The following is a 27,783-nucleotide window of genomic DNA, read 5'->3' as shown; positions in this document are numbered from 1 at the left end:
GGACCTGTTTCAGGTAACTTTATTTGCTTGTGCTTTGCACATAGCAATAAGTTTACAAGTAGATGTAAAAGACTTCAGTTGAAATCATTAGTTTTGCCTTCAATATCAAGATAGGCAACGGCGGTTGCACATACGTTTACACAGGGCTGGGCAGACAGCATAATAAAATAAGTTTTCAGTTGATTTCGCTTCTTGATAGTTTCTGTGAAAACCACTGCAATTTTTAGGGAGCATAATATGTGGGAAGGCACTCATAATTTAAAAAAATGAAATGAGGGGGAGAAAGAACGGATTTATGACTCACGCTTCACCTGCGTAGGAGGGACGGGTAGACGGGATGACGACAAAGTTTCGATTTTTCCCCGTAGGTGTGACGTCAGTAGAAAGCTTTTACCGTACGGTAGTTAGAAAATACCGTACATGCCCAGTTCAGCTGATAATACCTCCCCCTCCCTTCTTCCCCTTTCATGTTTTCTTATCGTTTGATTGGTGGTAAAACAAACAAACGTCTGGTCGTTCTCACCTGTCTGTTAAAATTAATATTGTGAAATTTCTGTTTACTGCAGTGATTGTGAATAGTGAACCCCAATCATCAAGATGGCTTTGAAAACGCTCGTCGGGCAAAGTAAGAAACTTTTCCTCCGTTCCTCTGTATCTTGTAGCCAAGTTGATGGTTAGAACTCTGCCCTAGTTGCTCATCCCTTATCATTCATGGCAACTTCTCATTATTTAGTCTCACTACTTCTTTTTTCATTGAATCAATGTGAATCATGGTATAAATACGGCTGATACGAAGTGTGGCTGAATGGTATTTTAAATCTGCATTCATGTAGGTCAGGTTTTCTCTACTCTGCTTACGGACCTAGTTCGACGGACAACCCGTCTCTATCGTAAGCTTCAAAGAGAATCTTACTTAACTGGAGAGCAAAGCACACAAACTCAACCACATGTATGTTAAGGGATTTGGTGTATGGTCTCTTTCGGATGAGTTTGTGAATTGTTGGTTGATAAATAAAGGGCTGTTACATAGCTTGCGCTGTTTTCAAAGGACCAACGTAACCGAGAATCAAAGCAAGCACTTGGATAGTGTCCTATTGTAGAAACAGATCGGGTCTTATGAGGCCCTAATGGTTGCTTAATCAATGCTGAAGTAAGTACAAGAAGGAGAGTATTGGGATATCTAGTAGGTTTCCCTTCTAAACAAAGTATGTAAGATTTTACCTTGCAAAAACTATGTGAAGTGAACTTTTAACCACTGATAGGCTGACACAGTTTTCAAGATTGGTCATCGATTTGTGGGATATATGCTCAGTTTTAAATACTCAAAAGACTGCAAAGATCCATCTCAATTTTTCTAGCCGTATTGCATCGGTCTTTCATCATCATATCCATGGTGAAAGCACCGAACTAGGTATCTCGGTTCTCATGTCGTAAATCTCTCGATATGTTTCAGTTTTCCAATGATGACAAGATTCATATTGTCACACAATTTTTTGAACACTCTCCTTTGTTCTTTCAGCATTTTCCAGGTGCTCACTTGGGGGGGGGGGGGGGGGGAAATATTACACTATGACATAGCTGAAAGGAATCAAGTTGCATCAGCCATCTCCAAAGTTCATCAGATGATCTAATTTTTAATGGAGAACAATAGTGCAGACTCTTTTAAAACTGTCCGAGAATTTCCTGTGACATTATGCAAATTCCCTGAAATTTCCAAAGGAATTTGCTCGACTGCTCTCCTGTAAAGGCATAAAATGGACCGCATTTAGGAGAAAGGAACCAAACCACATCCGCTCTTGCCAATTTTAATGAGGCAATTTAATTTTTTTCAAGAGAACATTTAAGCTAATTTCGAAAATTTTCCGATTTTTGCCTTGTACTTGGCAAAAAAAATCCGCACAACCGTATTCATGCAAAAAATTAAATTGTCTGATTAAATTTGGCAATAGCTGATGTGGCTTGGTTCCTTTCTGCCTTTCTGCTTAACACAGTCCAATTTTTCAATGAAGTTTGGCAGTGGCTGATATTACTTGGATCCTTTCTGCTTATTGCAGTCCATTTTTTATCTCATCCATAAGAATATTTACTCCTACCTAAAATAGTCTACAAACAATGTCTAGGATGTGAGAATTTGGTTTTATGTTTGTTTTTAATTTTTAGCCATATGGTGTGACTAGACTCAAAATGATTTTCCTCATTTTCAATCATTCTATTTTGATTTTCAATTATTTCAAAGTTTTTCCAAGGGGCTTTATTAGTCCTCTAACAATTATTTTTCTAGAAATCTTGCTATAATTCCAATGAAATACGTATACTTAATTATGAAATACAATTTTTTCACACTCTTTTAATCGAAAGTTCAACAACACAAACAACCTCTCAAATTTTTCTACCTACAAAAATAAATGCTTGGTCCTCAAACATTTTTTGTTGGATTGATTTAAGTGTGAAGTTTCAGAAATTTAAGACAGATTGCATTCAGGTTGTTTTTGTGATCATAAGTTCCAGAGTGATTTATGACTTTTTACACTGTTTACTGTAAAAGACAAGATGTCACTTTCATTTCATCAGAGTCAACTCTTGATTTTCACACAAAGCAGTAACAAAAAATCTCTTGCAAATATATTCATTCAAGCCTGAATTCTCAATTTCTCTTAAAAAATTGCTGCTTTTGAGAACTATTACGCTTCTTCAGAGTATTGAGTACTCCACACCTTAAAGTAGATGATGTTAATGAAAGCAAAAAGAGTAATCAAAAATGACCTCTGCCTCAGATAAGATCTAGGTGGCTACATATTGAATGATAAAACTATGGAAGGTGAAAATTACAAAGTTTATTTCAACTAAAATGTACAATAAAATTGGTGGCCTTTAAACAGTGCCCTAGAGAAGTGATAAAATTACTTCAGAATCTCTCCCTTCTTCAGGATTTATCTCACTGCTCAGGCTTTAAACTTGGATCATTTTAAGTCAAATCTTCTTTTACAAAATCAAAAGTTATGAAACAACTTTCGTCAAACAAACTCTGTGAATAGTGGTGTAGTTCTAGCTTCGTCTACAGGTAGATCAGTAGATATGTAACTAATTGTTTAATATCTACTGAAATTGCCTGATCTCACATCAATGGTCAAAGTGCAAAACCATGTATCTCCATTACGATGTTTTCAAATGTCCGTTCCTTTTTTAAGATAAACAAGCCAACGTTATAGTTTGAAATTCTTGCAGAATACTCCGTTAGCATAGAGATAAATTCAGGAAGCCTTCAAGAAATTATGTTGCCTTAGTTTATCAATGAAAAAATATAAAAGGACAGCAACTACAACATCGCAAAGGGAGGTACCTGGTTTTACACTTTGGCCATCGACATTCAGAAAATTCAATATTAGATAGGAAATTGGAATATGTGTAAATATGCAGACATTTTTTCAAATTAATACACTAGTCTCCAAAAGAAGTCCACCTTTGAACGATATACACAATTTGCCGTCGAAGGTCCTACAGCTTGATTTATCTCATAGATACACTTTCATTGAGACTTCATCTTTTTGTTTGAAGGTTCATCCTCGTTTTCCTCTCCTTCCTCACTTCGGAAAATAGGTTTGGGCTGCGTCTGTGAATAAGCAGGTGCAACCCAGTATGGATTTTCAGCTGCCTCTTTAGCATACTTTAAAATTGCCTCCCTAGGATCTTGATCATCCTCCACCTTCTTACTCAAACCTAAATTACGAATAACATATGAGCTGAGAGTGCTTCCACTTGCAGCGACTCGACCGCCTTGACCAGATTTGATCGGCAAATCCGGACGATGAGATTTAATAGGATCCAGCCTGTCTTTTTCCATCTTCTTACGCATAGATTTTGACCGCTCTTGTTTGAAGGCAGGTAACGCATGAGGTGTGATAATCTGTGTGGCTGCAACCACTTCAACCTGCTTCGTTTTGGTCCGAACTTTCCCTGCGCATAGTTTCGCTCCTCGCATACTTTTGGCTTCATCGTAAAATACTTTGACTATACCATTGCCGCAACTGACGAAAATTTGATGCAACCGTGGATGCCACACTGTTTTAATCACATGGGCGTCCGCCACTATAATTTCTTTGACTGTCTCAAACGTTGTAGTATCGAAGAAGTAGAGTTTTCCTTCAGTTTCACCCTTGTTCAACGAGACTCCTGTTGTCAAAACTGTATCGTCAGGACTGAATGCGCAATCTGTGCTGCCATATCGGGAGAACAAATCATGTTTTACCTGCAAAGGTTTTTTAAATGCCCGCAAGTCCCAAAGTTTCACAGTATCATCTCCACCGCGTGATGCTATCCAATTGTGCAAGTAAGCAAAAGCGACACAGGATGTTTCACTTCCTTGTTGATGAGCTTCACGATTATGTAATGTTGGACTTGTGATGATTCTCCTTGGATCCCAAAGCTGAATTGATCCGTCAACGCATGCCGCAGCCACTAAACTGGCATCACGGTTGTAATTACATGCGGTGGGGTTTGTTTTTAGTCCGTTTTTCGATCGACATTTGATTATCTTGAGGTGGTTGTAAGGCTTATCTACTGTCCAGATTCGACAAGTTCCATCTTCAGCACTGGTCAAGAATTCTTCACGATTGCGAGGATGCCAACAACCAGAAGTCAGAGGTGCTGTGTGTCCTTTAGTTCGCGCCATATCTACAACGTATTGGTCACCTTTTACGCACTCCATTATTTCATGGCCGTCTCTGTCTAGCACTTTAGCTTGTGCCATTCCTGACACTATTAGAACAGAATCGCCAGTCGCTGTGTAAGCTATGGCTTTGATTGGATTATTTCCGCACGGGTAAAGTGAACGGAAACTTTGCAATGTGTTGTCCATTCCAGCAAAGTCCCAGAATTTCACTTGGTAATCGACTGACCCCGAGGCAAGTCTAGCCCCAGCAGGGTCTATAGCCAAAGCGGCGACTGCTTTGGAGCCATGATTCAAAGATATATTCAATTCTGTTGGGATAACCAGTTTCGTTTCCTCTTCACCCTCCTCATCACTAACATCACTGTCACTATCACTGTCTTTTTTGTCCTGTTCATTTATTTTCAAGGTTTCCAAACCACTGTCTCCGATTTCCGACATTGCTTCACTCAATTATAGTATTATTATCACTGTAATTAAAATTTATTCTACTGAAAAATCGATGAACGTTTGGTAAAACGGCAGATCTGCACTTGTGTTTGTTTACAAATGAGCATAACCTACATTTGTTATGGATTAGCAGGGCTACCGCTATTTCAATTTATCGAGACGTAATTACCGTATTCATCGTACCGTATTATTGTACGCTGCATCTGCCACCATTCCGCACACGTAGCACAAATTGCATACTTGAAGGGGCGTCGAGACTTCGACACGACTATTTGTCATGTTTTCGAAAAATTATCCGTTTTCCATTATTTGTTTATTTTATTTTATTTTTTTCACCACCCGATTTACAAGTAGTATTCATATGTGATCGTCGACGGGAAAAGAGCTAGCTTGATAGGTACTTCCATAATATCTGAGCAAATGACAATTATTTGGTTTGAAATTTTTGGGAATGTGCCTGATTCCCAAAATGTCCTTGAAGTACTCCTGCCTCGAGTTCAAATTACTCAATTTTGAGTTTATGTGAATGAAGGTCCTTTTCTCCGTGGGCGGTCACAACAAAATAAGTGCTCTTTTTGATGTTATATTCAGATTTTAAATATTTTCAACAGTCATTAAAAAAGAACAAAATAGTCAAGGTCCGGGGCATCCCCCTCCCTCCCTTTTCTCGTATCCTATTTCCTCTCCCCTCTCCGGCCCTATCTAGGGCTTTTCCATGGTTATTTTTTGACCCTAATCATTTTAATTTACGTTCAGTACATAATCCAATCCGATTATTCTATACCTCTAAAATTATATTTTTTTGATTGGCAAGTTCGCAAATTTTGCCATTGAAGTACATAATATGGATTGCATTTTGCATAAAGGAACCACTAGCATTGCAATGTTGCCAAGATTGTGCAACTTCTTTTGTCTTGGAGGAAAAACCCGATTATCCATTAATAGTTTCTATTTTACTCTTACTGTAAATTTAAGACAAAAATTACCATCTAAATTTCATAGTTTTTCACGATTTCCGCAATTTGACTGCAAAAGATGAAGTTGCACAATCTTAGCATCATTGCAATGCTAGTGGTTCCTTTTTGCAAAATGCAATCCACATGTACTTTACCTACTTATTCTTGTTAAGATTTTTCTTATTGCTATTTCCTAGTCAATTACTTATTTCTCGTGACCTGAAATTCAGAGGTTCATCCAATAAATTATTTAATATTTGCAATTAATCGTACATTGTATCTTAATCCAGAAATTATGAATGAAGCTATCAAGCAGAAGAAGAAGACTGGGAAAGATGTTGAGTGGCGGGTGCTAGTGGTCGACCAGCTCGCCATGAGGATGGTCTCAGCTTGCTGTAAAATGCATGAAATCTCCGCCGAAGGAATCACCAGTAAGTGATGTCTGAACTGAATATTGGTTTTGAAACTAGAATAATACGCATTGCCGTTGCAATTTTTCAAAATTTCCACTCTAGCTTTATTTTTTTCCGAAAAAAAAAAGACCCTATCTTTATTTGTCAACTGAAATATCAGGTAATTACTTGATAGATTAAGGGAGAAAATGAAGAATTGAAAATAAATGAATTAAAATAATATTTGGCAGAAAGTTTGTAATGTTTGAATTTCCAAAGAAATTTAAAATTGTCGAGTCTTGAAAATTAGTTTTAATACTTGATTAATTCTGAGTAAAAGTAACGAATGTTTTCACTTTTTCAAGTTTGTAGAGATTGCCTCGAAGTTATGTACGTTAATATAATTTTTCTTTAACAACAGTATCATGTTCAGAATTTCCTAATTATGGATCATAGGGAAAACTGGAAAAATATCTCCTCTTTATTTACATAAGCATGGATTGATTATTTTTATTTTCTGTGTAAGTTGAGGGAAAAAATCAGTCCCATTGAGGCACTGGATGCGAAAAGGGCACTTCTCGGTTGCAGTGTTTCAGAGTCTCGTCTAATATTTTATTCATTGTAAAGAATGTGAATGAATCCATTTCACCAAAAATTTTACCGAATATTCCTCATGCTCCTACAATTTTCTATGGAAGAATTTTAGAAAAATCACTCATTAAATTCTTCTCCAAGGGATTAATTAGCAACAGAAATTCTGAAACACTGCAATCAAGAAGTGCCCTTTTCGCAACCAGTGCCTCAACGTATAAGGTGTATCTTCTGCAAAATCAAGTTTGATCAATTTTGGCGCTTATTTTTTTTGCACAAACAGTTCGCTCCAGTTTTGTGATAATCTAAAATTAAGAAAAAATTTAAGTTTTCCTAGCTCAGAAATTAATCATTATTTCCTCTTGTTTTTCTAGTTGTAGAAGATTTAAATAAGAAGCGGGAGCCTCTACCAACAATGGAAGCAGTTTACCTAATTAGTCCTTGCGAGAAATCAGTACATGCCCTGATGAATGATTTTAATTATGGTAGCCGTACTATGTACAAAGCTGCTCATGTTTACTTCACTGAAGGTAAATTTGTTACTCTGATTAACTTGTCTGTGCTCTGGATAACATTTTTGTGTGATTAAAACGTATTTCAATGCAGGTACATTTTTTCAGAGGAAGCTGAAGCTGCCAATTTTTAAGTACATACTTTATTTTTGATCAAAATTGCCCTCCCACATCAGGTCAGTAGGGTTGAGTAATTTGACCTTAAACTATAATATCTCAAGATTAAAGTAGGACTCCCTATAACCTGGAAAACTGTTAAGGTTATGAAAAGCCAAAGAATTTTCGGTGGCCAGGAATAGTCAGGGAACCTTGTGAGTAGCGCACCAGCTACCGAAAGTCCTTTTGAATAACTTTTGAAATAAATACTGACTGTCTGTCTCTACAGTTCGAATCTTCAAAGTATAATGTTGTCCAACTTTGAGGAAAAATCAGTGTTCTTTTTAATATGGAATTAATACGGAAGTTCTGTCCGAAGGTGAAGAAAAGTCAGCAAATGTGAACATTTTGGAGTCAAGGAACAACAAGAAAAAAAAATTGGAGAAAAAGCAGAGAAAGTCAGGGAACCCGAAAATGAAGGGCTAGTAGAAACTCTGCTGAAATGTAAATACTGAAAATTGTGGAATTAAATTAATCCAAATCGGTACGCCTGAGGGAGAAATATTTGCTTTCATAATTTCAGCCAAAAAATCCCAAGTTTTTTTAAGGTCATGCCTCGAAGTTCACCCAACTAAACCTTTCTCCACTCTGCTCCCTGTCTGCCCCCAATGACTTTCATTGAGATGTTAAATTTCCACCAAAGAGTAGCTCAGATGGTCACCAAATAATATGAGAAATTTAATCAGTTAATGAATTTGTAAAACTATTATATACATTCAGGCCTTTTTTACTTTTAATGATTGTGGATTTTTCTGAATTCCTCATTGAAACTTTTTCCAGCATCTGAAAATGAAGAATTTCTACCAGACATCCCAGGATTTGAAGACAATGTATTTTTTTCCGATTGTTTTCATTTAGCAAGAAAGAATTTTTATAGCTGTAGTTAGTTAAGTCAGGGCGGGTTTGAAGGAAAATAATCCAAGAATTACTGATCTTAAAAATTCACACTGCGACACCAGAAAAGCGAGCTTATAAACCTTCCAGCCATTTTTTTTTTAAATACAATAAAAGAAGTCAATTTTCTAAAATATCAGATTACTATTAAATTAAATCTGGATAATGATTCACAAATTTCAACAGAGCACCAATTTATTGTTGTTTTTTCTCCGCTCTTAATCCATGACATTAATTTCTGCTCACTGCTATTTCAGTTGATTCCTCAAGGAAAATACTACGATGTTTTTCTGAAATGACTTTTTAGCACTGAAACTGACTCTGCGCCAAGAATGGTGACGAAAGCCAAGCTCTACTTTTATCAAGTTTTATTTGGTCCTTGAGTACCTCTCATACTTTTTATTTAGCCCTTTCTGTTTTTGTTTTATTATCGGATGAAACCTGTTTTGAGTTTTATTAATTTTGTTTGTATTTTTTGAAAAATCACTTTTCAGCTTGCCAAGAAGAGCGCTTTAACAAACTTTGCCATGCCCCAGTTGCCAAATATATTAAAACATGTAAAGAAATTAATATTGCATTTATCGCGTATGAGCAGAAGGTATTTTAATTTCCGTTTCATTTTCATTTTCCTTCTTTTCTGTTTGTCTTTGATATATCTGTCTTGGATTAACTGTTCCGGTGTGATCTCTTGACGTTTGAATCTGTTAAATTAAGTCCCTCACTCTAATCGTTGCTCTGGTTTTGTATAGCTGTAATTATGTGTGTCAGTGTAAATTAAATGTTTCTCCAAATTTAAGGGTGATCCTCCTCCCCCCACCCCCTCATCTTTAAAAGGAGGAACACCTCTTATTACAACAATTCTGTGATCCCCCAATTGTGAATGGTTCAGTGTTGATTAATGCTTAAAAAATCGTGTTTAGTTTACAAAAATTGTGTCATGATGGAGAAATACGAGATGCTGACAGGAATGACAAGTTTCAACTTCAAAAATTTAAGTCTCAAAATTCAATTTCAAAACTACACTATTAAGAAGTTTTGAAGATTCTCAGTCATTATTTTAAAGGAAAGGCTACTGCTTCAATCTTTTTTCTTACTATACGAACCAGTCCTTACAGGAAGACAACAACCAATAAAAAAACATAAAAATGTTCCTCTGACCTAACATTTAACATTTCTTATATTTATTTTTTTCTTTAAAAACTGAGGGAAATCAGTCTCCAGCTAAATTCTATGTTGTGCTATAAAAGTTTCTGTACAGGTAGTTTTGTCAGCTCAGTGTTGTTGCTACATATGCAGCTGGCGCTATTCTTTGTGTATTCATATTTCTCATCCAAGATCGGCTCTCAGTATATAACTCTCTTCACCTTTTTCTTCATGGCTGTATTCACCGGTGATGATATAAAGTATTTTGGAAATTCTGAAATGGAAAGCAATATAGTATGCAGGAGGGGTATCAGTTTTCGTTATAGTCAAAACAATTTTTTTTGGAAGTGTAATATCAATACAAGGTTTCATGTGTTCAGCCAAATATTTTTTTGTATTGGATGGCAACCAAAATTAGCCTAATTGCACTTAATGTTGCAAAATTTCCCCTCTTGGTCAATTCTTTGACAGATAACTAAGGAAAATTGTACCTTGCACCTTCTCTAATTTTTTCCGAGAGCATGAGTTGTATCCAATGTTAGGGAGCTATGCCCCTGACCAATATGTGGCCCAACTCTCATAAGATGAATAGAGGTATAAAGAACTGCTAGGTACTTGTTCATTGAAGGAAGATAAATTGACAGATCAAAAGAAAATACAACAATTGCAGGAAGTGAGGGGAAAAGGTGGTCCTGAAACTTGTTTTTCATCGTAATAAACTTGTTTTATCCGATAAATAAGGTTCCTTTGCAGGGACATTTGTGAGAAAGGTTTGAAGAATTTTTCTTATAATATCATGGCCTTGAAAAGCATCAATGTGTGTTCCAGGCATCTACATGTTTAAAGTTCTCGGGGTAATGCCTCCCAGGTTACAATTTGGAGACAAATATAAATTTTCCACATTGGACATGCTAGGGATGACTGTGTTTAAATACCATTAAATAAATGTTGTCTGAACATTTGAAGTCTTGATGTACATATCGTTAAGGAATCTTTATTGAGGGGAACGTTCCCAAGCAGAAAGGATCTATCTACGAAAAGGGATCAACGGAAACAGCGATCAGTCTGTAATAACGTTTTTCAAGATTCTTATGGTAGATAGGTCCTTTTTTTCTTAGGAACGTCTAAGTAACAATGCTGTGGCATGAAAATTGCTTGGTGTAAAAAGTGAAGCTCGTGTAAATAAATGCATCGGATAGTATTTTCATCCCAAGAATAGAGTACCCTTCACTGTTCTCCCCCGAGTACAAGAAATGAAAATCTAAACAAAGTACCTAAGTGTCTTTAATGTTATAGCATAACTGCTGCTCAAAATTCATCTCTCTGTGCTTTAATTATTTTTCACATTTCAGGAATCCTTCAAACTAATGGATGCACACATCATCGCCTTCCAGTCGAAGTATTACAAGCGCCATTTGTGACATTAAATTGAGATATTTTATATGAGTTTAAATGAAGGATAGTGCCGAGCACAAGTTTTCAGCAGTATCTGGCATCAGTGAAGGCACTATGTTGCCAAACTTCCCAAATTGTTCAATTTTTTTACGAAAAAGCTAACTAGCTTTCAAAGTTTTCCCTTAAATTAATTTTTTTCATTTTCCCTTAATGTCATTAAGATTAATCCTCGACATTTTCATGAAAGTCTGTGCAAAATTTTTAAAGAAAAAATCAAAATAATATTGAGATGTCCAGCAGTATAGTGGCGAATGGTGCTTTTGGTACTTCATGCGAAAAGTGATGACATTGTATACCTTCACTCCAATTCTGCCCATTTTAGCTTTAATCGATCCTTTTATATGGACACTTGTATGCAACAAATGGGCGGGTAATTTCTCATCAATTCTCATGAATCGTTGGTGAAAATGAAAAACCTTAAATCTGGATAATAGTACCTTGAACTTTTTTTTATCTTGCTTCGATTTCTCTGGAAAAAACTCACCATTGGATTTTCTTATACAAGCAAAGCAACATGATGTCAAATTTCCCGAATCAAAGGCAGTTGGTTTTCTTTTGTAAAACTAAAATATGACTGAAGCCAGTAATGACTTCTTTTCCACTGCTGGTTGATGCTGTCTATCTATCGATCGCTAAAGTGCAACATGTATTTCAAAATTTTTGTTCCTATATTATTTTTTTAAAGAAAAATGAGCCAACTTGGTAGCTTGAAATTTTTACAGAATATTTTACTTGTAGAGGAGAAAAATCAAGCTTTCAAGAAATTACGTTGACTAGTTTTTCAAAGGAAAAACAATGTATGTCAGAAAGTTTCCAACATTGCAAACGATGATACATGGTTCTGCCTTTTGGCTATTAGTATGTAAAATCACACTCTTGAGCAGTCAGTACTTAGGCATCGATTCACAAAAAGAGGATAATAACAAACATGCACTTACAATTAAGAAAATCAGAAAGTTGTATTTTTACTGGCTCTGTAAAGTGGAGTGCAAAGCTAATAATGGCAAAATTAGAATGCTGTTGTACTAATGATGCATCCAATGATTCCCTTATGTCACTACGAGAAATTTTGTTCAAAAACATTGAGTTGCTCTGATTCATCGATTTTAGGACTTCATTCTTCTTCTTCTTTAGCCCAGAATTTTGATGTCAATGCAAAGAAAATAACTTAACCCGAGTAAAAGAGTTGTCTCCATAACAAAATTTTACAAGAACTTGAAGAGTTGCAAATATATTTAGTTTCATATACAGTAGAACCTCAATTTCACAGCCGAAATATTGGTTTTTCTGCACATAACTATAATGTAAAGCTGCAATTTCTATCCAATGACTTGGCTGTACGCAAGGTTTGAGTAAAGGAATATCACTACTTTAATACAAACATTGAAGTAGTGCCGCTAGCGACTAATAAACTGAGCTCTATTCCACTGAATTAAAGTAAAACGCAGGAACATAATATGGAGCTGGAATCATGACTCCATTGTATGGTGTCTTTCCATGAAGTACAACTGTCTGCTTTATTAGGTCAGGCAATTGAGGTTTTACTGTATCTTCAAATACAATCTGTAGCTCGTTTTGAAATTTCTTGGCTGAAGAAGTAAATGCTCTGTCCACTACCTTGAAATTCGATCAGCATGATAACTGTGGAATGGTTTTCTGGATGTCTTTCTTCTTTCTTGTGTTTTCGCTCTCGCAAAGTTTGCCAAGAGGAATTATTCAATGAACTGTGCAAGTCCTGCGTAGCTAGATCAATAAAAACTCTAAAAGAGATAAATATTGCTTTTCTTCCGTATGAGTGTCAGGTGCGTTCTAACTTATAATCTAATCTTAACTTAACATCACAGACTAATTTGATTTTTTATCCCTCGTTCGTTAGCTATTCTCTATTTTAGCCCTCTATTCCTTCAGGGTGTGTGCAAATATTTTCCTGTCCTGGAAACTCAGAACTTTGAAATGCCTAACTTAAAATTTACCTGCTAATCAGTTTAATAAAGAGGAAATTTGTATTCCTTGCTTGCTGTAAGGCTGAGTCAGATTCTATTGTGTCAAAATTATGTACGTAATAATTCTCGTTTCCCAAGACCAGGCCACAAACATATCCGAACATTTCTGTGAGTTCTGGTTACTGTAGAATTGGAAAAAAAGTCCCTTATATCTTCAGAAATACTAGTTCCCTGCAACTTTGAACCGGAATAGCAGACAAAATTATTCATCCCAAGCTTCTGAGATCACATTAGCATTCAACGTGTCGTATCAGTAAAGTTTTGACACACAAGCTTTAATGTAAAAATTTCCCAAATTTTGTTCTCAACAGATGCAAAAATTCAAATACCAGTTAGACTTCAACTAGACCCTGGGAGAACCATCCTATGATGTGAACATTATATATTACTTCAACATTCATGAAAATTTTGATCTCATGTATTTGTTCTGAATTTTGGTCAACACCTTGGAGGAATTCTTTGCTTGGCTATTTGATTCTCTCCTATTGCTAGCATTCCTTAACTTAGACAATCTCATCTTTAGCTCTTTTCCACTACATACATTCATAATACATGCACACATTTACCAGCAAACCTCGAATTCCATGCAATTCTTGTTGGTGTAACAAGCGATTAAGGATTGCAGAGTAACCACCTTTGCAAATCTTAGATTCTTGCTTTGGCAACTTTTGAACTTAGTTCACTCAAGCAGTTGTTGGGCAATCCTTGCTTTACATGGTGGTTGCTGAGCAATTCTGGATTGCAATTTGCAATTAACATGTATTTGATGGTGTTTGTTTTGGTGCTACTTAATTCTTATCCAAAGCACTAGATATTTTCGGAAGCCTGGATTGTAGATCAGGTCCTGAAATTTAGAGAAGACATTTGATTTCCGCAACCTTTTGTTTCTAAAATTGGCTTTTAAATGATTATTTATCCATTTATTTATTTTTCATTTTCCTGATTAGTTTTAATTTGGGAACACTATGATTAATTCTCTTTTGGGTTTTGTAGTCATAAGCCTAAAACTTAGCATTTTTGTGCTCCCTAAAAATAACCAATAGAAATAGCTTTAAGTTACTGCCTAGAAATTCAATTTTTTTCCCCTTACTTTTCACTCTTAAGGCTTTTTTTATATTTGTGTTGTCTTTGCCCTTTTCAAAGCCACCATCCTTTTTGTTCTAGAAGTACAGTAGAATAAAATACAAACAGGTATTTAGGACTGTATTTGTAGTTGTTCCTGGATCAGCGAGCCCGGTATGGTTTATAGTGATTAAGGAAGGCCGAAAGAGATACTTACCGTTGCATCATAGATAGGACAATCTCAACAAATCTCAAGTAAAATTCATTGTTAGTCTAGTCCCTCACCTCCACGAATGAACAACCCCATATAGTTCTTCATCTGTTTTGCAACTTTTCACCGAAGTCTTAACTAGTATATTTACATTATAGTGTCGCCGAAATACGTCTCAAGCTGTATAACAAATTGTGGGGCCAGCTAGAAAAGTTGTAATGACTATCGAGAATATTTTTAAAAAAATTGAGAAGTTCGATCTCATAGGACGTATATATTTTCAAATGTTTCTAGTATCAATGCACTGGTTCATCAGTCAGAAGGACTTTAAAATATAGGCGGATATCATATCAGTCAGACAGTCGGTGTAGAATTCTCTGGAAATGGTTTTTCCTTGATAGTTTCTTTTTTTCTTTTATTTTTTATTTTTTAATTTTATGTGTGACCCTGTTGTAGACTTATGCATGCTCTGATTCGGTAGAGTGTGTGCTGTGTTGAGTAGAGGCATTCTCCTTTGTAGATTTATTTTGGTTGTATATTTTACTCAGAGGCTCAAATTACAATTCATGTTTTGTTTTACTCATCTTTCTCTAATTTTCTGAAACATTTACTCAAATTTTTGATAGACAGGTGCGTTTATTCTGACTATCAACCAGAGTAATGATCACCAGATCTTGCAAATTTATGAGCAAAAATAAGGGATAAATAATTTTTGGCACTTGTTGGGCTATTTGCTGAACGAATGGAAATGCTTTAAGGTTTGATATTACTTAATCGTGCTCTGGCTCTAAGGTACTTTCTTACATGTTAAACTTACAAACCTGAAAAAAAGTAGGGCCATTAAAGTCATAGTTTAATTTTTAGATTTAACAAGCATGTAATTTGCTGCCAGGGGAATTTTTATCATTTTATGCTACACCTGTTTATGTTACATGTATATATTTGTAATTTGTAATTCAGCCAATAGTCAAAATCTCAAAATAAAGTAATCAAGTACAAAGTTAGAGCAACTCAGTGCCTACCGATTTTTCCAAGACTGAAGCCTCCAAGTGCCGCACCTGTTTATCATGAATTTATGTTCATCAGTAACCATATATGTGGTCTCTTGTATCATGAAAACATTTTTTATGCAAAAATTCAGCAATTCAAGATTGCAAATTTTGGATTCTCAAGTTTAAATTGAAATCGACTTTTCTTAATAAACCAATGGGCCACCAGACAAGGTACAAAATTAAGTATTCTGATGTACATTTTGTCTCCAAAATTTTATGTAAAACACGATTTGCGCAACAGAAATTATTGAAATTAACGTTTACCAGTCTTGACACAGATATCAACGTGTTTATTTAGCACTGATCATGGAACATTTGAATTTTTCGCTCCCAAGAAAAACGAGCATCCACAGAAGTCAAATCTTGCAATAAACGGTTGGCAAACTTCTTACCCTACCTATGTTGTTCAAGTGTTTACAACGTGCAACAGCTGAGCCGAAGCCTTGAGATTGAGGTCACCATAATTTTATACCCTAGGGACTATTGTGGTAACGTCCATGGCACGACTTAACTTTGGTGGATTATCGTTTTTTTTATGAGCAAGAAGTTGAAATTAATGGATTTAAACACGTTAATATCTTGATTACGAGTTACTTCCAAAAATTTTTATTGTATAAATTGTGTTCCATAGAAAATTTTGATGAGGAAACATGTATCATAATGCTCAAATTTGAGCGTTGTCAAGTGGTCGAAGGTGGAGAAAAATTGAATTATTCTTCAGTAGGAGTTGGGCTGCACTTATTCTCGTGGACATTTTATACCTTTGACGTTTCTTTATTGAAAATACTTTTTGTTCCAATTAATTAAGGAAATAATGAGGATTCTGAGGTATATCATGTATGCAATTTTATGTGCAGTCTTACCAAATTTTTACCCTTGAACCTTAGTAATGTTGAATATTATTACTAGCTGGTCTGTTTGATAGACATTCAATAATGTGGTTTATTCACTTGTTTCATCAAACTCTGTTGTGATGAACAGATGAATTTAACCAAGAAACTTATAAGCTTCGTTTTTTAAAAAAAATTTTGGAATTTAATGGAAGTAATATGTATGAGTAGGAATAGGTCAATGAAAATTTTGTGAGCTCCTGTCATCATGTAACCCATAGAATGAAGTACTTCAAATGGAAAATGTTTAAAATAAAATCTTTTTTAAAAAAAAAACAAATGAATAAAAATGAAAGATTACCTCACTGAATGAGGAGTCAGGAAGAAATTTCAATTCGTGATTCACGCACTTATTGACAAGCATTTCTCTTGTTTTTATCAATTTAAATTGGAATATCTAGTTTGGAATTTTAATTTCTTCAAGTCATGCAATAGATTTCTTTAACAAGAATTTTGGAATTACTGAACTGTGGGAAAATTCTATTGGCATCTCAAATTTCAAATCAAATGTTTCTCCTTCTCTCATAGGTGTTCTCACTTGATACTCCAGAAACATTCCAGTGCTTTTACAATCCTGCATATTCCAGCAACCGCAATGCCAATATGGAACGTATCGCAGAGCAAATCGCAACATTATGTGCAACTTTGGGCGAGTATCCCTCAGTAAGATATCGCAGGTTTGTATTTATGATTTATACTACATAATATTTTAAGCGCAGCTTATCTGTAATCAGTGGGTTTGAATATTATAGAGAAAGCCATTAGCCAAAAAAAACAAACAAACAAAAACCTTAGGCTCGGTTTTCTGATCAGTTTCAGCTGAGATAAAACTAGTTTGTAAAACTGACAATAGGGGCTAAGCTATATTGGATAAATTGTAGGGCAAGTTTGCCCTCTTAGTCAAGAAAAAAAAAATAAATTTGTCATCTTACAAACAATTGTAGGTAACTGCACTTATCTGTTACTTTTTTCAGGCAAATCAGTCTCTAGTCTCTGTTCACTTTATAGTAAAGAAATTTGCAGAAGATTTTTGTTGACTTGGAATCTCTTGAATTAGTTTTTGATAACCATCACTGTCAAGTACAAAAAAGTTCATCACTCATCATAATATCTCTCCAACAAAGTGAATTATTATATGAATTTTTTGTTCCGAGTTTTTTCATTATCCATAATTCTCAAGAATTAATTTTTCATTCAAGTCTAATCCTCCAGATTTTAGTAGTTTATACTTAGATATCCAATTAGATAGGATAAAAGCCTTGCTTCGCTCCTCAGTTTTCCATAAGCCCTTCTGTTCTATTGTTCAGTGACTTCGACAAGAATTTGGAATTGGCGCATGTGATCCAGCAGAAATTAGATGCATACAAAGCTGACGAACCAACAATGGGAGAGGGACCAGAGAAAGCTCGCTCTCAGCTCTTGATTCTAGACAGAGGCTTTGATTGCGTTTCACCGGTTCTCCATGAGCTTACTCTTCAAGCTATGGCCTATGATTTGTTGCCAATTGAAAATGACGTTTACAAGTAAGTAACTCCTCTCTCTTCTTCATCGCAAACCTCATTTTGTTACGGAAAAGTTCAAGAGGTAGAAACATCATGTACAGTAGAGTTGCCATGAAGTGGCTGTCTTGTAAAAGGTTGTTGGTAGGCTGTTTAAAGACTGTTTTGTACTTTTAAGACTAGGGTGCAACAACTGGTGTTGACGCATATGCAAGTTCCCAGCTCCTGAGTTCCGAAGGGCTTCCTTCTATATGTTTAAGTAGGAGACCTGTATAGTTTCTAATTTATTATGGCATAAGTTAGCATTATTTTCCTACATGAGTTGGACTATTTTAAGAGGTGAATTTCTAAAAAACGGACCACTAAATCTCCTTGAAACTTTTTTGATACCAAGTTGCATCAAGTTTGAACTGAGAAAAGGAGGTTTCAAGTTTTATTTCTCCGTAGAACTCAATTTTAAGGACAAAGTTGAACGTATTTTCATGTTCAGAATATTTTCTCTCGCCACTGAATTTTTGAGTGGGTAAAATTTACAACTAGTTAAATTCAAAACTGTGACCAGCTGTTATTTTTTTTTTTTTTTCAAAATGTGACTTGGGGTGCGTTGTTGTTAAATGTAGTCCAAACATTGTTGCACCAAAGCTAAAGCTCTACCGTCTAGCCCCATCCATGTCACAATTTTAATTCTCTTTTCTTTTGCAGGTATGAAGCTACCGCTGGGGCTCCAGAGAAAGAAGTTCTTCTGGATGAAAATGATGAGTTGTGGGTTGAATTGAGACACCAACATATTGCTGTTGTCTCTCAGTACGTATAGTATCTTTTCTTGTTTTAATGTATGAGCGCTTGATTTGATGATTCACCACACCGTATGATGATATTTGACGCGTCTAGCAAACAGGATTATTAGAAGATTTTCTTTACATTATCAGGGATGATGGAAGGGGGAAAATTGTTGTCGAGGCAACTTTCTCCCGGAAGTCAAATTTTCACTCTTATTTTTTTAATTATAGTAAGGCAGTATGTGAGTCTTACATTAAACGTGGTACGCAAAAGCTTTTGCTAATATAACATATTTGTATTGTAAAATTAAAAGCTAGAGCATTTAAAAAAACATTTAAGAGTTATTAAGCAGTTTTTTAATATTCAGAATGTCAGTGGAACATCTTCTTTTTACTTTTAAATTTAAATCAAGTAGATTTCAGCATTTCTGGGTTTTAATGTTTGGACACAAAATATGCCTCATCAATGGGTCCAATTAAGCAATTTACAATGTATCTGTTGCATCCTACCTAACATTTTGATGATGAAATATGGATTGCGGTGCCTTGCTTTTTACCTCTTTGGTGGTTTATTTTGCTAACTTTTCAAATTTTTGAAACTGAATAATTGTTACCTCCCAGAAAGGTACATGATGAAACTTTCTTGATAGCATGACTCAAGATTTGTTAAATTTGTTTTGAAGGAATGTTACCAAAAATCTCAAGAAGTTTATCGACTCAAAACGAATGCCCCAAGGCGACAAGCAATCAATGCGTGACCTCTCACAAATGATCAAGAAAATGCCTCAGTATCAGAAAGAGCTGAGTAAATATTCAACTCACTTGCATCTTGCTGAGGATTGTATGAAGGCATACCAAGGATACGTTGATAAATTGTGCAAAGTAGAACAGGTACCTCTTCTTGATTTTTTGTTCCTTGCATTTTATGTTAAATCGTTCTCAGACTATTTTTTGTATCTGTTTTCTCTTGTTTGTATTTTTTTTTTAAATGTGTATGTATCCTAAAAATCTTTGACTTTTAACGAATTTGTAGGGTGGGAGAAAAATGCACGGATTTGACAAGATGATAAAAATTGTTTAAAAATGTTATCACTCGTACGTGTTAAATAGTTCTGGTTTTCGAAGTGTTTCGGTCGTTCATCCCCTGGCCATCATCAGGATTGGCTGACTGATGATGGTGGCGAACGGCTGAAAAGCATCTAAAACGAGAACTTTTTAATGCAAGTAAATTTCCATCATCTTTGATTTTTGCACATAAATTGACTTTTCAGTTTAAGGAAATATTTAGAAAATCTTTAGAGATATCAATTGGATGTTGATACTTTATGTGTGATTTTTTTTTTTTTTTTTTTTTTTTTTTTTACCAAAACTCTAATGAAAAACTTTTGATGTCCCATTTGTTTTACCGTGTATTTGGTTGATATTATGAAAAAGGAGCAAATCATACATCGAACATTAGTTTCACGGTATGATTATCATTTTTGTAGTGAGTTTTGTGGGCCTCTTGCCTTATCTTTCTCATGAGTCTGACGTTTAATGATACAGGACGAATGTTCGCTTTTTCAAGCGGACATTGTGTAGAAACCAGGGCAATGATTTGCAATTAATTTTTCCAGAGTAGCGGCTAAAGAAAAGACAAGGATAATACCGTGACCAGTACACTTCAATAGAGATGTTAAGGATTTGGATGAACAAAATCTGCTCCAAAACTGGGATTGAAAAAATTAGGATTTTAAAATATTTCCAAAATCCGTGAAACCTTCAATACAGAGCACCTTAATAGCTTAAAATTTGACTTTTTCAGGATCTAGCCATGGGCACAGATGCTGAAGGTGAGCGCATCAAGGATCATATGAGAAACATTGTGCCCGTTCTTCTCGACAAAGCTGTGTCAAATTATGATAAGTTGAGGATTATTATTCTGTACATCTTATCGAAGAATGGTATATCAGAAGAGAATTTGAATAAACTTATTCAGCACACGCAAATTTCACCGCAAGAAAAACAGGCCATTGTAAATCTAGCCAATCTGGGAGTCAACGTTGTAACAGATGTAAGAGCTTTTACTATGATTTCGTTTGTTTGTTCAAAAGACAATTAATATTTCCCATTCATATGATAGGCTTAGATGGTTAAAAATGGCTGCTCAAATTTTCAGAATCTTTAACTTTATCTGTTTGCATGTACAGCTTTTCATTCATGAGCCTCCTTTAACTTTCAATATCTAAAACTACTTCACTAGCTGTCTTAGAAGAAACATATGTAATATGGTTTTGGAACATGGTTTGGCAACTTCGGACTATTGCAAAAAAAAAGTTCAAGAGAAAACACTGGATTGTATTTCCTGGAGAAAATTAAATATAAATTGAATTTTTGAAAAACTGTCAGGGAGACATGAGTGAGTTTTATAATTGGCGAATGTAATTACTTAATATGCTAAAGTGTTTTGAATCCCATCATAGAAGTGAAAAATTAAAATAGTGAATATTTTCAATCACATATGTCTGAATTAATGATGGTTCAAGATAGATACAGCTGATAATGTTTTATGTCAAAAAGTGAAATTAATATAGGTTCAAAAGCAATGAGATTAATAATAGAATTTGAGATGTATGCGTAACTCCCTTATTACCTTTCTAGGGTGGGCGCAAAGTAAAAGTCTACCAACCACCTCGCAAAGAACGGATTACTGAGCAGACCTACCAGATGTCTCGTTGGACACCAGTCGTCAAGGACTTGATGGAAGATTGCATTGAGGATAAGTTAGACCTGAAACATTTTCCATTCCTTGGTGGCCGCGCAGCCTCCTCTGGCTACCATGCACCTACCAGGTAATATTTCAACTGTACATCATTCGAAGGGTATCAAGAATGAATGAGATAAATAATTTTTGTAATCTCAAGAAAAACATAACGGGCTCATCTCCGAATGATTTTGCCTCTAATGAAGCTAGTGCAGTCAGGGGCCGTTCGTTAAATGCGTAACACTCTAGGGAGAATGGATGAGAGAATTACGCCAATTTGTTTTTATTTATTAAAAAATAGGGACCTTTGTCACAAAAGCGTTACAGACAGGGAGGGGGAGGGGTTTGAAAAATTCGAAATTTAGCGTTATGTATTTCCCTCAACTCAAAGAATTTTTATCTCTAAAAAGTTTTTTGACTAAATCCGGCAGAAAAGAACCTTATCGCATTAAGTTAAAACAGAGTCAAAGAAGTGTGAAGGTTTCTTAGAATGAATTTCATGTCTCATTCTTGGGATACTAATTATTCGTTATCGCCCTCGATTTTTTGATTTTTTAAGATATGTACCCATTAATTAAGTTCTAAAATACTCAAGACGCAATTTTGTTGAATTATGACCGGCCTCTTTTTGTCAACGTAGTCTATACGTAGTCTCTTTAGGAACTCTTTTTCAAAAATATGATTTATCTCTGGTAATATTAACCACCATGATGGCTGAAGAATTTTGTTGATTTTGAATGCTCTTATTACAGTGCCAGATATGGACATTGGCACAAGGACAAAGGACAACAGACGGTGAAAAACGTTCCACGCCTAATAGTTTTCATTGTTGGAGGTGTCTCATATTCTGAGATCCGATGTGCATATGAAGTCACCAATGCCATCAAGACATGGGAAGTCATCATAGGTAAGGCTGTGAAGGTTTCACTTTCTTGCTCGTTTTATCTTTTTGTAAAGCCCAACAAGTGTGATTCAGCATTATTACGTATCGGCAGACTTTGGATGTTGGGCAGTAGGGATCTTTCTGCATGCAACATGTTTTGTTCCCACTAGAAATTAGATATTTGCCGAGTGATTAGCAAATTTTGACATTGGCCAGCAGCATTGAGAAAAACATTCAGGGACGCGCTTGCCACTTACTAAACCCAGAATGTTTGTCTTTTAACTTTTAATTTGGCAAAAACTATGCAGTATAGTGCCACTTGTAGTGGCTTCCAAATTATTAATGGTTGTTTCAATTTTAGTATAAAAATTGGACTAATTTAACTGGGTTAATATACCAAGATTTTTTTGGTGGGCGTTTATGACACTGTTAAATCCAATACAGTGTGAACCAATCGTCAAAATCTCTTTTTTTCCCCCTCTTTGATGGAAAATTTCTTTAATATTTTCCATAAACTTTGTTTAAGTTGTATTCCAATTCATTAATGACTTGATATTAATAACTTTCATTTTGACTTGATTTTGACAGGATCCTCTCACATACTAACGCCCGAAGATTTCCTAAACAACCTTGCAAATCTCAGTGCATAAGTAAATTCCTTGGAGACCGAGTAAGTATCGCTTCTCTGTGATAAAGTTCTAATGTCGCAATAGTCCGGAACCGCCGTTCAAGTGTATTCAAGTTACTTTGATGATTTGATGCAAATCCATTGTTTTTACAATATTCAGTGTTGTTATTGTTAATCTATTCATTTTATTATTTATTGTATACTTCATTTATATTTATTTATTTATTCAAATTTTATCATAATTGCACGGACCTAGATCCTAAGTATCGGCAATGTGGATAGGGAGTCAAAGGAAACAAGCGCTTGGAAACTACCAAAACTTCTCGTAAGTAAATTATTCCAGTTGTGTCTATAAAGTTAAATTTGCATTCAAATGCTAAAAAAAATATTTCATGGATTTCAAAAAAAAAAAAAAAACCGAAGTGCAGAAAATTGATTGAGTCAGGTGAGAAATGATTGATCTGTTAGTCTCCCATTGTTTGTTTCCCAGGCTTTTATTCACCTACCTCCACAGCTGCTGATCATTAGTTTAGGTTTTAGGTACTTTAATATTATTCTAATACCATTAAGTTGGTTTTGTTCAAAACCTAGCTTTTGTAACTATCCGTAACGATTAAGTTAATTACCGAGTACCTTAGGTAGTAGCTTTTGTTATTTGCCGTAATCTCATTCATTTTCATGTTAATATCAGCGTACACCCTGTCATCAGTTAACATTTGTCTACTATTTTCTTCTTTTTCAACATAGTAACCAGTTCTGAGGAAAAATAGCCGAAATTAGAATTAAATTAGTTCGCAAATCAGAGAAATGCATACTGTTTCAGTCAAATTACATCTCATATTCTAGTTATGTGCGATCCTACTAGATAAGTTAATTTTCAGCTAAACGTTTTGATAAATTTTTAGTTTTCCACAATATAGTGAAGCCTTTTTCTTCTTGAACGATAACTTTTCGTTGGTTTTATCTGATATATTTTCAGTTAAATCCATTAGATTTAAATATTCCTTCAAGCTATGGACGTTAAGATGTGTAAAAGAGACAAAATAGTTTATCTAGGAAGGCCTGAGAATTTTTAGAAAATCGTAGTGCCTCTGTTAATGCTGATCATTACTTTTTTCTCAGTTGCTGGTGCAGCCCTCATAATTCACCCTGTTCCCAAGAAGTTGTTTCAATTCTTCTTGGGCTTATAACCAATGACATGCTTCATTTCATGATATGCACTTGACACTGAGTTTAAGCAAATGCCTTAGCTTTTCAGTTACACACATGTAATGCACTTAATGATTGATTCACACTTAAGGAAACGCTATAAACAATTACTTTATAAAGTTGATTGTATAATCTTACAAAGTTGATTTTCTAGTATACTACAAGTGAAATCATTTGAGTTACCCAACCATTTGCATCTTCTGATTTTATCAAACTAATGAAGCACTGGTTTATTGACTAGTATCAGATGTTTTTCTTGAAAATGTTGTACTCTGTATAGAGAAGTAAAGTTTTAAACCATGAGATTTTAATGGTCACCTTTGTGATATTCTATTTGATGATTTGCAAGGTTTAATTCTCATTTGTGGACATTTTTCTACAAAAATCTCTTGTCTTCAGCACATATTAACAAAGAATGTAATCGTCTGTCGGAAAGATAAAGCCTTAAAAGCTAGAGAATAAGAAAATATTTAAATTTTTAGAGTGCACAGGAGCTAACTTCTAATGCATATTTAGATCTCAATAGAAATTGAATCTCGAGAGCTTGATGATTTTCTGCAAATTTGTTGTAAAATAATGTCAAAGCATGCCGTTGATAGCTGCGATTTGCTAGAAGCACTTTATAATTTAAGCAAACATCCTTCAAAGGAACTATCAGCTATCAGCAGTTACCTGAAAATCATTATGTGACATATTGTCTCTATGGCAGTAAGCTGCAAGAAAATTGAAATTGCCTGAATTAAGAAGTAGTGTTTAATTTTTCTAATATTGCTTCAAACAACATTCCAATTTTTCAAAAAATTATTTTTGGGCACGGTTGTTTTTAATAGCAATCAACACCGATATGATTTCTTTCAATATTCTGTGTTCAGTTTCTGCGTTAAATTTAAAGTATTTTGTTTATCAGTTGAAAACTCTTAGTGAAATCGCATTTCCTAGTACATTATACCCAGGCAAAATATGCATTTAAAAGGATGTTTATTTAGCGTAGTTAGTATGATGCAGAATTTTTCAGAAATATCTAAAGGTATTACCAAAGAAACCAAAGACAAAGCATACTTAATTTTATTTTTCATTAAAGTTTGGAGGAAATAATTGTACACTATCTCCAAGTATTCATCAAAATTGTAAAGCGGTTAATGAGAATCTGACAACAATCGAAATACAAGTTGAAAAATGTCTCTTATTTTATCTGTATAGTCTTGAATTATATTGAGCGTCATCTTAATTTTGAAATATTACAATTTTTATAAGTATTTAGACAAATGCTGCGTTAGAAATGCTATTTTCCTTTTTTGGAAAGCATATCTGTATGAAATAATTTCAATGTATCAGTTTATCAAGCATAATTTTATTTTGGGGATGCTTCACAATGAAGATTACCTTCGCAAAAAGTAAAAAAAGAAGATGCCTTCTTTGTGTTTTTTAGTTACCATAATTTTCTTTTGTGTTTTTATCTCTAGCAAGGTCATTATATGTATTATTTTTAATTTGTAATATTTTTTAAACAGGTCGAAACAGCAGTTCACTGTAATAAAAGCATTACCTCACATGTTGCAGTCGTAATGTGAGAGATGGGGTTGTGCCGTCATTTTGGAGTAAGGGTAAAATCTTACATGCAAAATCTAACATGATATCGTGGTGGCAAGCGTACAACAGGCCGATTACTAAAATTATGTGTTGGTCTGCTGGACAAGACCAGACTAAGATGGAACAGGACTGTGTGATCAGCTGGTTACGTCAATCAGACTACTAGCAACCATTTTATGTGCTCTATATTAGGCTGAATGATGGACTAGTAAAAGACGCCTCCTTGCTGGCTGACGACCAGTCAGTTATTTAGCCCAATTAAGGGCTTACAATGCAGCTGCCGGCTGTTCACTCGACTTAGGTGATTAATTAATAGCTCCATTCCATCTTCGTTCAGTCTAGTCTAGAAAGCAAACTCATAATTTCAATGATGAGCTTGTAGGGAAGTTTTTCTCAACGTGAAAGCGGTCTAAAGTTAAAGTTAAAATGCTCTCTATCTGATTCAAGCAGCTCTCCTTAGGGTGGGCCAGATTGGGGGGGGGGGAAGACTAAATGTCTTTCCCGGGAACTTAGGCACAAGAAAGCAGATCCATGTCTGATTAAAAAAAAATCGGCCCCTCCAGTTAGTTTTTGATAAAAATCTGCGAATATTATCCTGACATCACAAAATCTGTACATAATTTTCTCTCTCAAACAGGATTGAATTTTTGGTGGCTTCAACAGCTGTTTTCTCAGCAAATGCTCATTGTTTTGTTTAAAGAACAAAAACAGTGAAAAAGAAAAAAAAAACACATGTGACCTCTTTTAAGTACCTTGGGAGAATAGGTAAATAGTTGAAGCAGCCCCATCAGTGCAAGGCTTAGCACTGTTATGTAGTTTAATTGTACTTATCATTTTTGCCTTGCTCAGACAAGGATATTTTATTTATTGATGCATTATGATGCTCGTTTTAGCAGAAAGCAGTCAGTATTACTAGGTTCCTTGTATTAGTATTCACTAGAGTTAATTTTGTAGAATCGGATGCTTGAGAAAATTTGTTCTAAAGATAAATTCGCCTTTAACTGCTCTTTCCTTTATTTTATTTTTTTTTTACTTTTGGTCAAAATGAAGTTTTTCTATTACATACATTTTAGTTTATCAAAAAGCTCCCAAGTTAGCTGAATCGGGATATCCATAGCTAAATTTTTCTTGTCTTATAATGGGGATAGATGAGTGTAACCTACATCATTCATTTATATTCAGATGTCTTATTCATGGAACGATTGTCGAATAATTTTTTTAATAAGGACATTAGTCATTAGTAAGGAAAATTCCAATTTTTTTTCTTGGCCCTTTTATTGTTTAGTATCTTTCCTCTTTCATTCTAGTCTTCAAATTTTTGATCTGTTTCAGCTCATTAATGAAACTTGTACTAAAGTGGCCTACTTTTAGCTGTTGAGTAGTCTCTTTTCCATGTTTTCATCTAACCGAAAATTTTTTATAAATACAATTTTAGTACCTAACATTAACGCATGGTTATAATATCCAGTAGGTTTTTAAAGTGTTCGCAATTTCATTTTCAGATAGTTGTTTATCTTAAATAACTTTTTGGTGGATAGTCCTGGAAACTATAGAAAATTTACCCTCAAAGACTACCATTGATTGCTTTTAATCACCGATGTATAATATTATTTAATGCAAATTAAAGCAAAACAAAATTTAAACTGAAAGAGCACTCAGAATTTTTAAGTGCAAAAGCGGTCCACAGCACCAATCCCCCCACCGTATTTAAATTGAACTTTGCTTCAACCAAATTCGTTTGTAGTATTGATTCCATGAATTTTTTGACTAGCTAGAGACGTCATCAGAATAATGCAAAGGAAATCCCCGTCTGTTAGTACTACTATAATAGAGTTCTAATGACTCTAATAGAGTTCTAAGCAAGAGCCTCGTTAGTCAATTGTATATTGTTTTATCACTTGTTTGAGCCTGTTAATTATAAGTTAAGTAATCCTGTTCAATTTTTGTTTCTGTTGTGGTTCCAGTGTACAGTCATTACAATTGTAAACATTACATCAATAATATTTATTTCTCTTCAAA

The 27,783-nt window shown here is 34.7% G+C and overlaps 2 protein-coding genes across 4 annotated transcripts; one reads left to right on the top strand and one right to left on the bottom strand.

Annotated features, from left to right (window-relative positions):
* The first annotated feature begins 459 nt into the window (after window positions 1-459).
* On the top strand, window positions 460-27,783 carry Rop (Syntaxin-binding protein Rop). Of its 3 annotated transcripts, XM_072295911.1 has the most exons (13): window positions 461-625; window positions 6,363-6,503; window positions 7,430-7,585; window positions 9,112-9,215; window positions 16,962-17,110; window positions 17,741-17,956; window positions 18,635-18,736; window positions 19,395-19,602; window positions 20,516-20,764; window positions 21,352-21,542; window positions 22,207-22,361; window positions 22,926-23,007; window positions 25,686-27,783. In XM_072295911.1, exons 1-12 carry the CDS (start codon window positions 598-600, stop codon window positions 22,985-22,987), a joined length of 1,761 nt encoding a protein of 586 aa, XP_072152012.1. In that variant the 5' UTR covers window positions 461-597; the 3' UTR covers window positions 22,988-23,007; window positions 25,686-27,783. The 3 variants fall into 3 exon arrangements, with proteins under 3 accessions (XP_018896429.1, XP_072152012.1, XP_018896428.1); XM_019040884.2 differs by lacking the exon at window positions 9,112-9,215 and adding an exon at window positions 12,914-13,017 and having other exon boundaries at window positions 460-625; window positions 22,926-27,783; XM_019040883.2 differs by having other exon boundaries at window positions 22,926-27,783.
* LOC109030094 (gastrulation defective protein 1 homolog) lies at window positions 2,815-5,235 on the bottom strand. The gene has a single exon (XM_019040885.2). It carries the CDS (start codon window positions 5,105-5,107, stop codon window positions 3,527-3,529), a length of 1,581 nt encoding a protein of 526 aa, XP_018896430.2. The 5' UTR covers window positions 5,108-5,235; the 3' UTR covers window positions 2,815-3,526.

The sequence above is a fragment of the Bemisia tabaci genome, chromosome 2, assembly GCF_918797505.1.
Source record: "Bemisia tabaci chromosome 2, PGI_BMITA_v3".
Taxonomy (NCBI): domain Eukaryota; kingdom Metazoa; phylum Arthropoda; class Insecta; order Hemiptera; family Aleyrodidae; genus Bemisia; species Bemisia tabaci.
Note: the sequence above shows the minus strand (reverse complement) of the source record. Positions and strands in the feature narration are given on the sequence as shown.

Coding starts and splice junctions, on each gene's coding strand:
- Rop (XM_019040884.2), top strand. CDS start 598: ATGGCTTTGAAAACGCTCGTCGGGCAAA. Junction 17,957..18,634: donor ATTGAAAATGACGTTTACAA/GTAAGTAACTCC, acceptor TTTCTTTTGCAG/GTATGAAGCTACCGCTGGGG. Junction 21,543..22,206: donor GGCTACCATGCACCTACCAG/GTAATATTTCAA, acceptor CTCTTATTACAG/TGCCAGATATGGACATTGGC.
- LOC109030094 (XM_019040885.2), bottom strand. CDS start 5,107: ATGTCGGAAATCGGAGACAGTGGTTTGGAAACCTTGAAAATAAATGAA.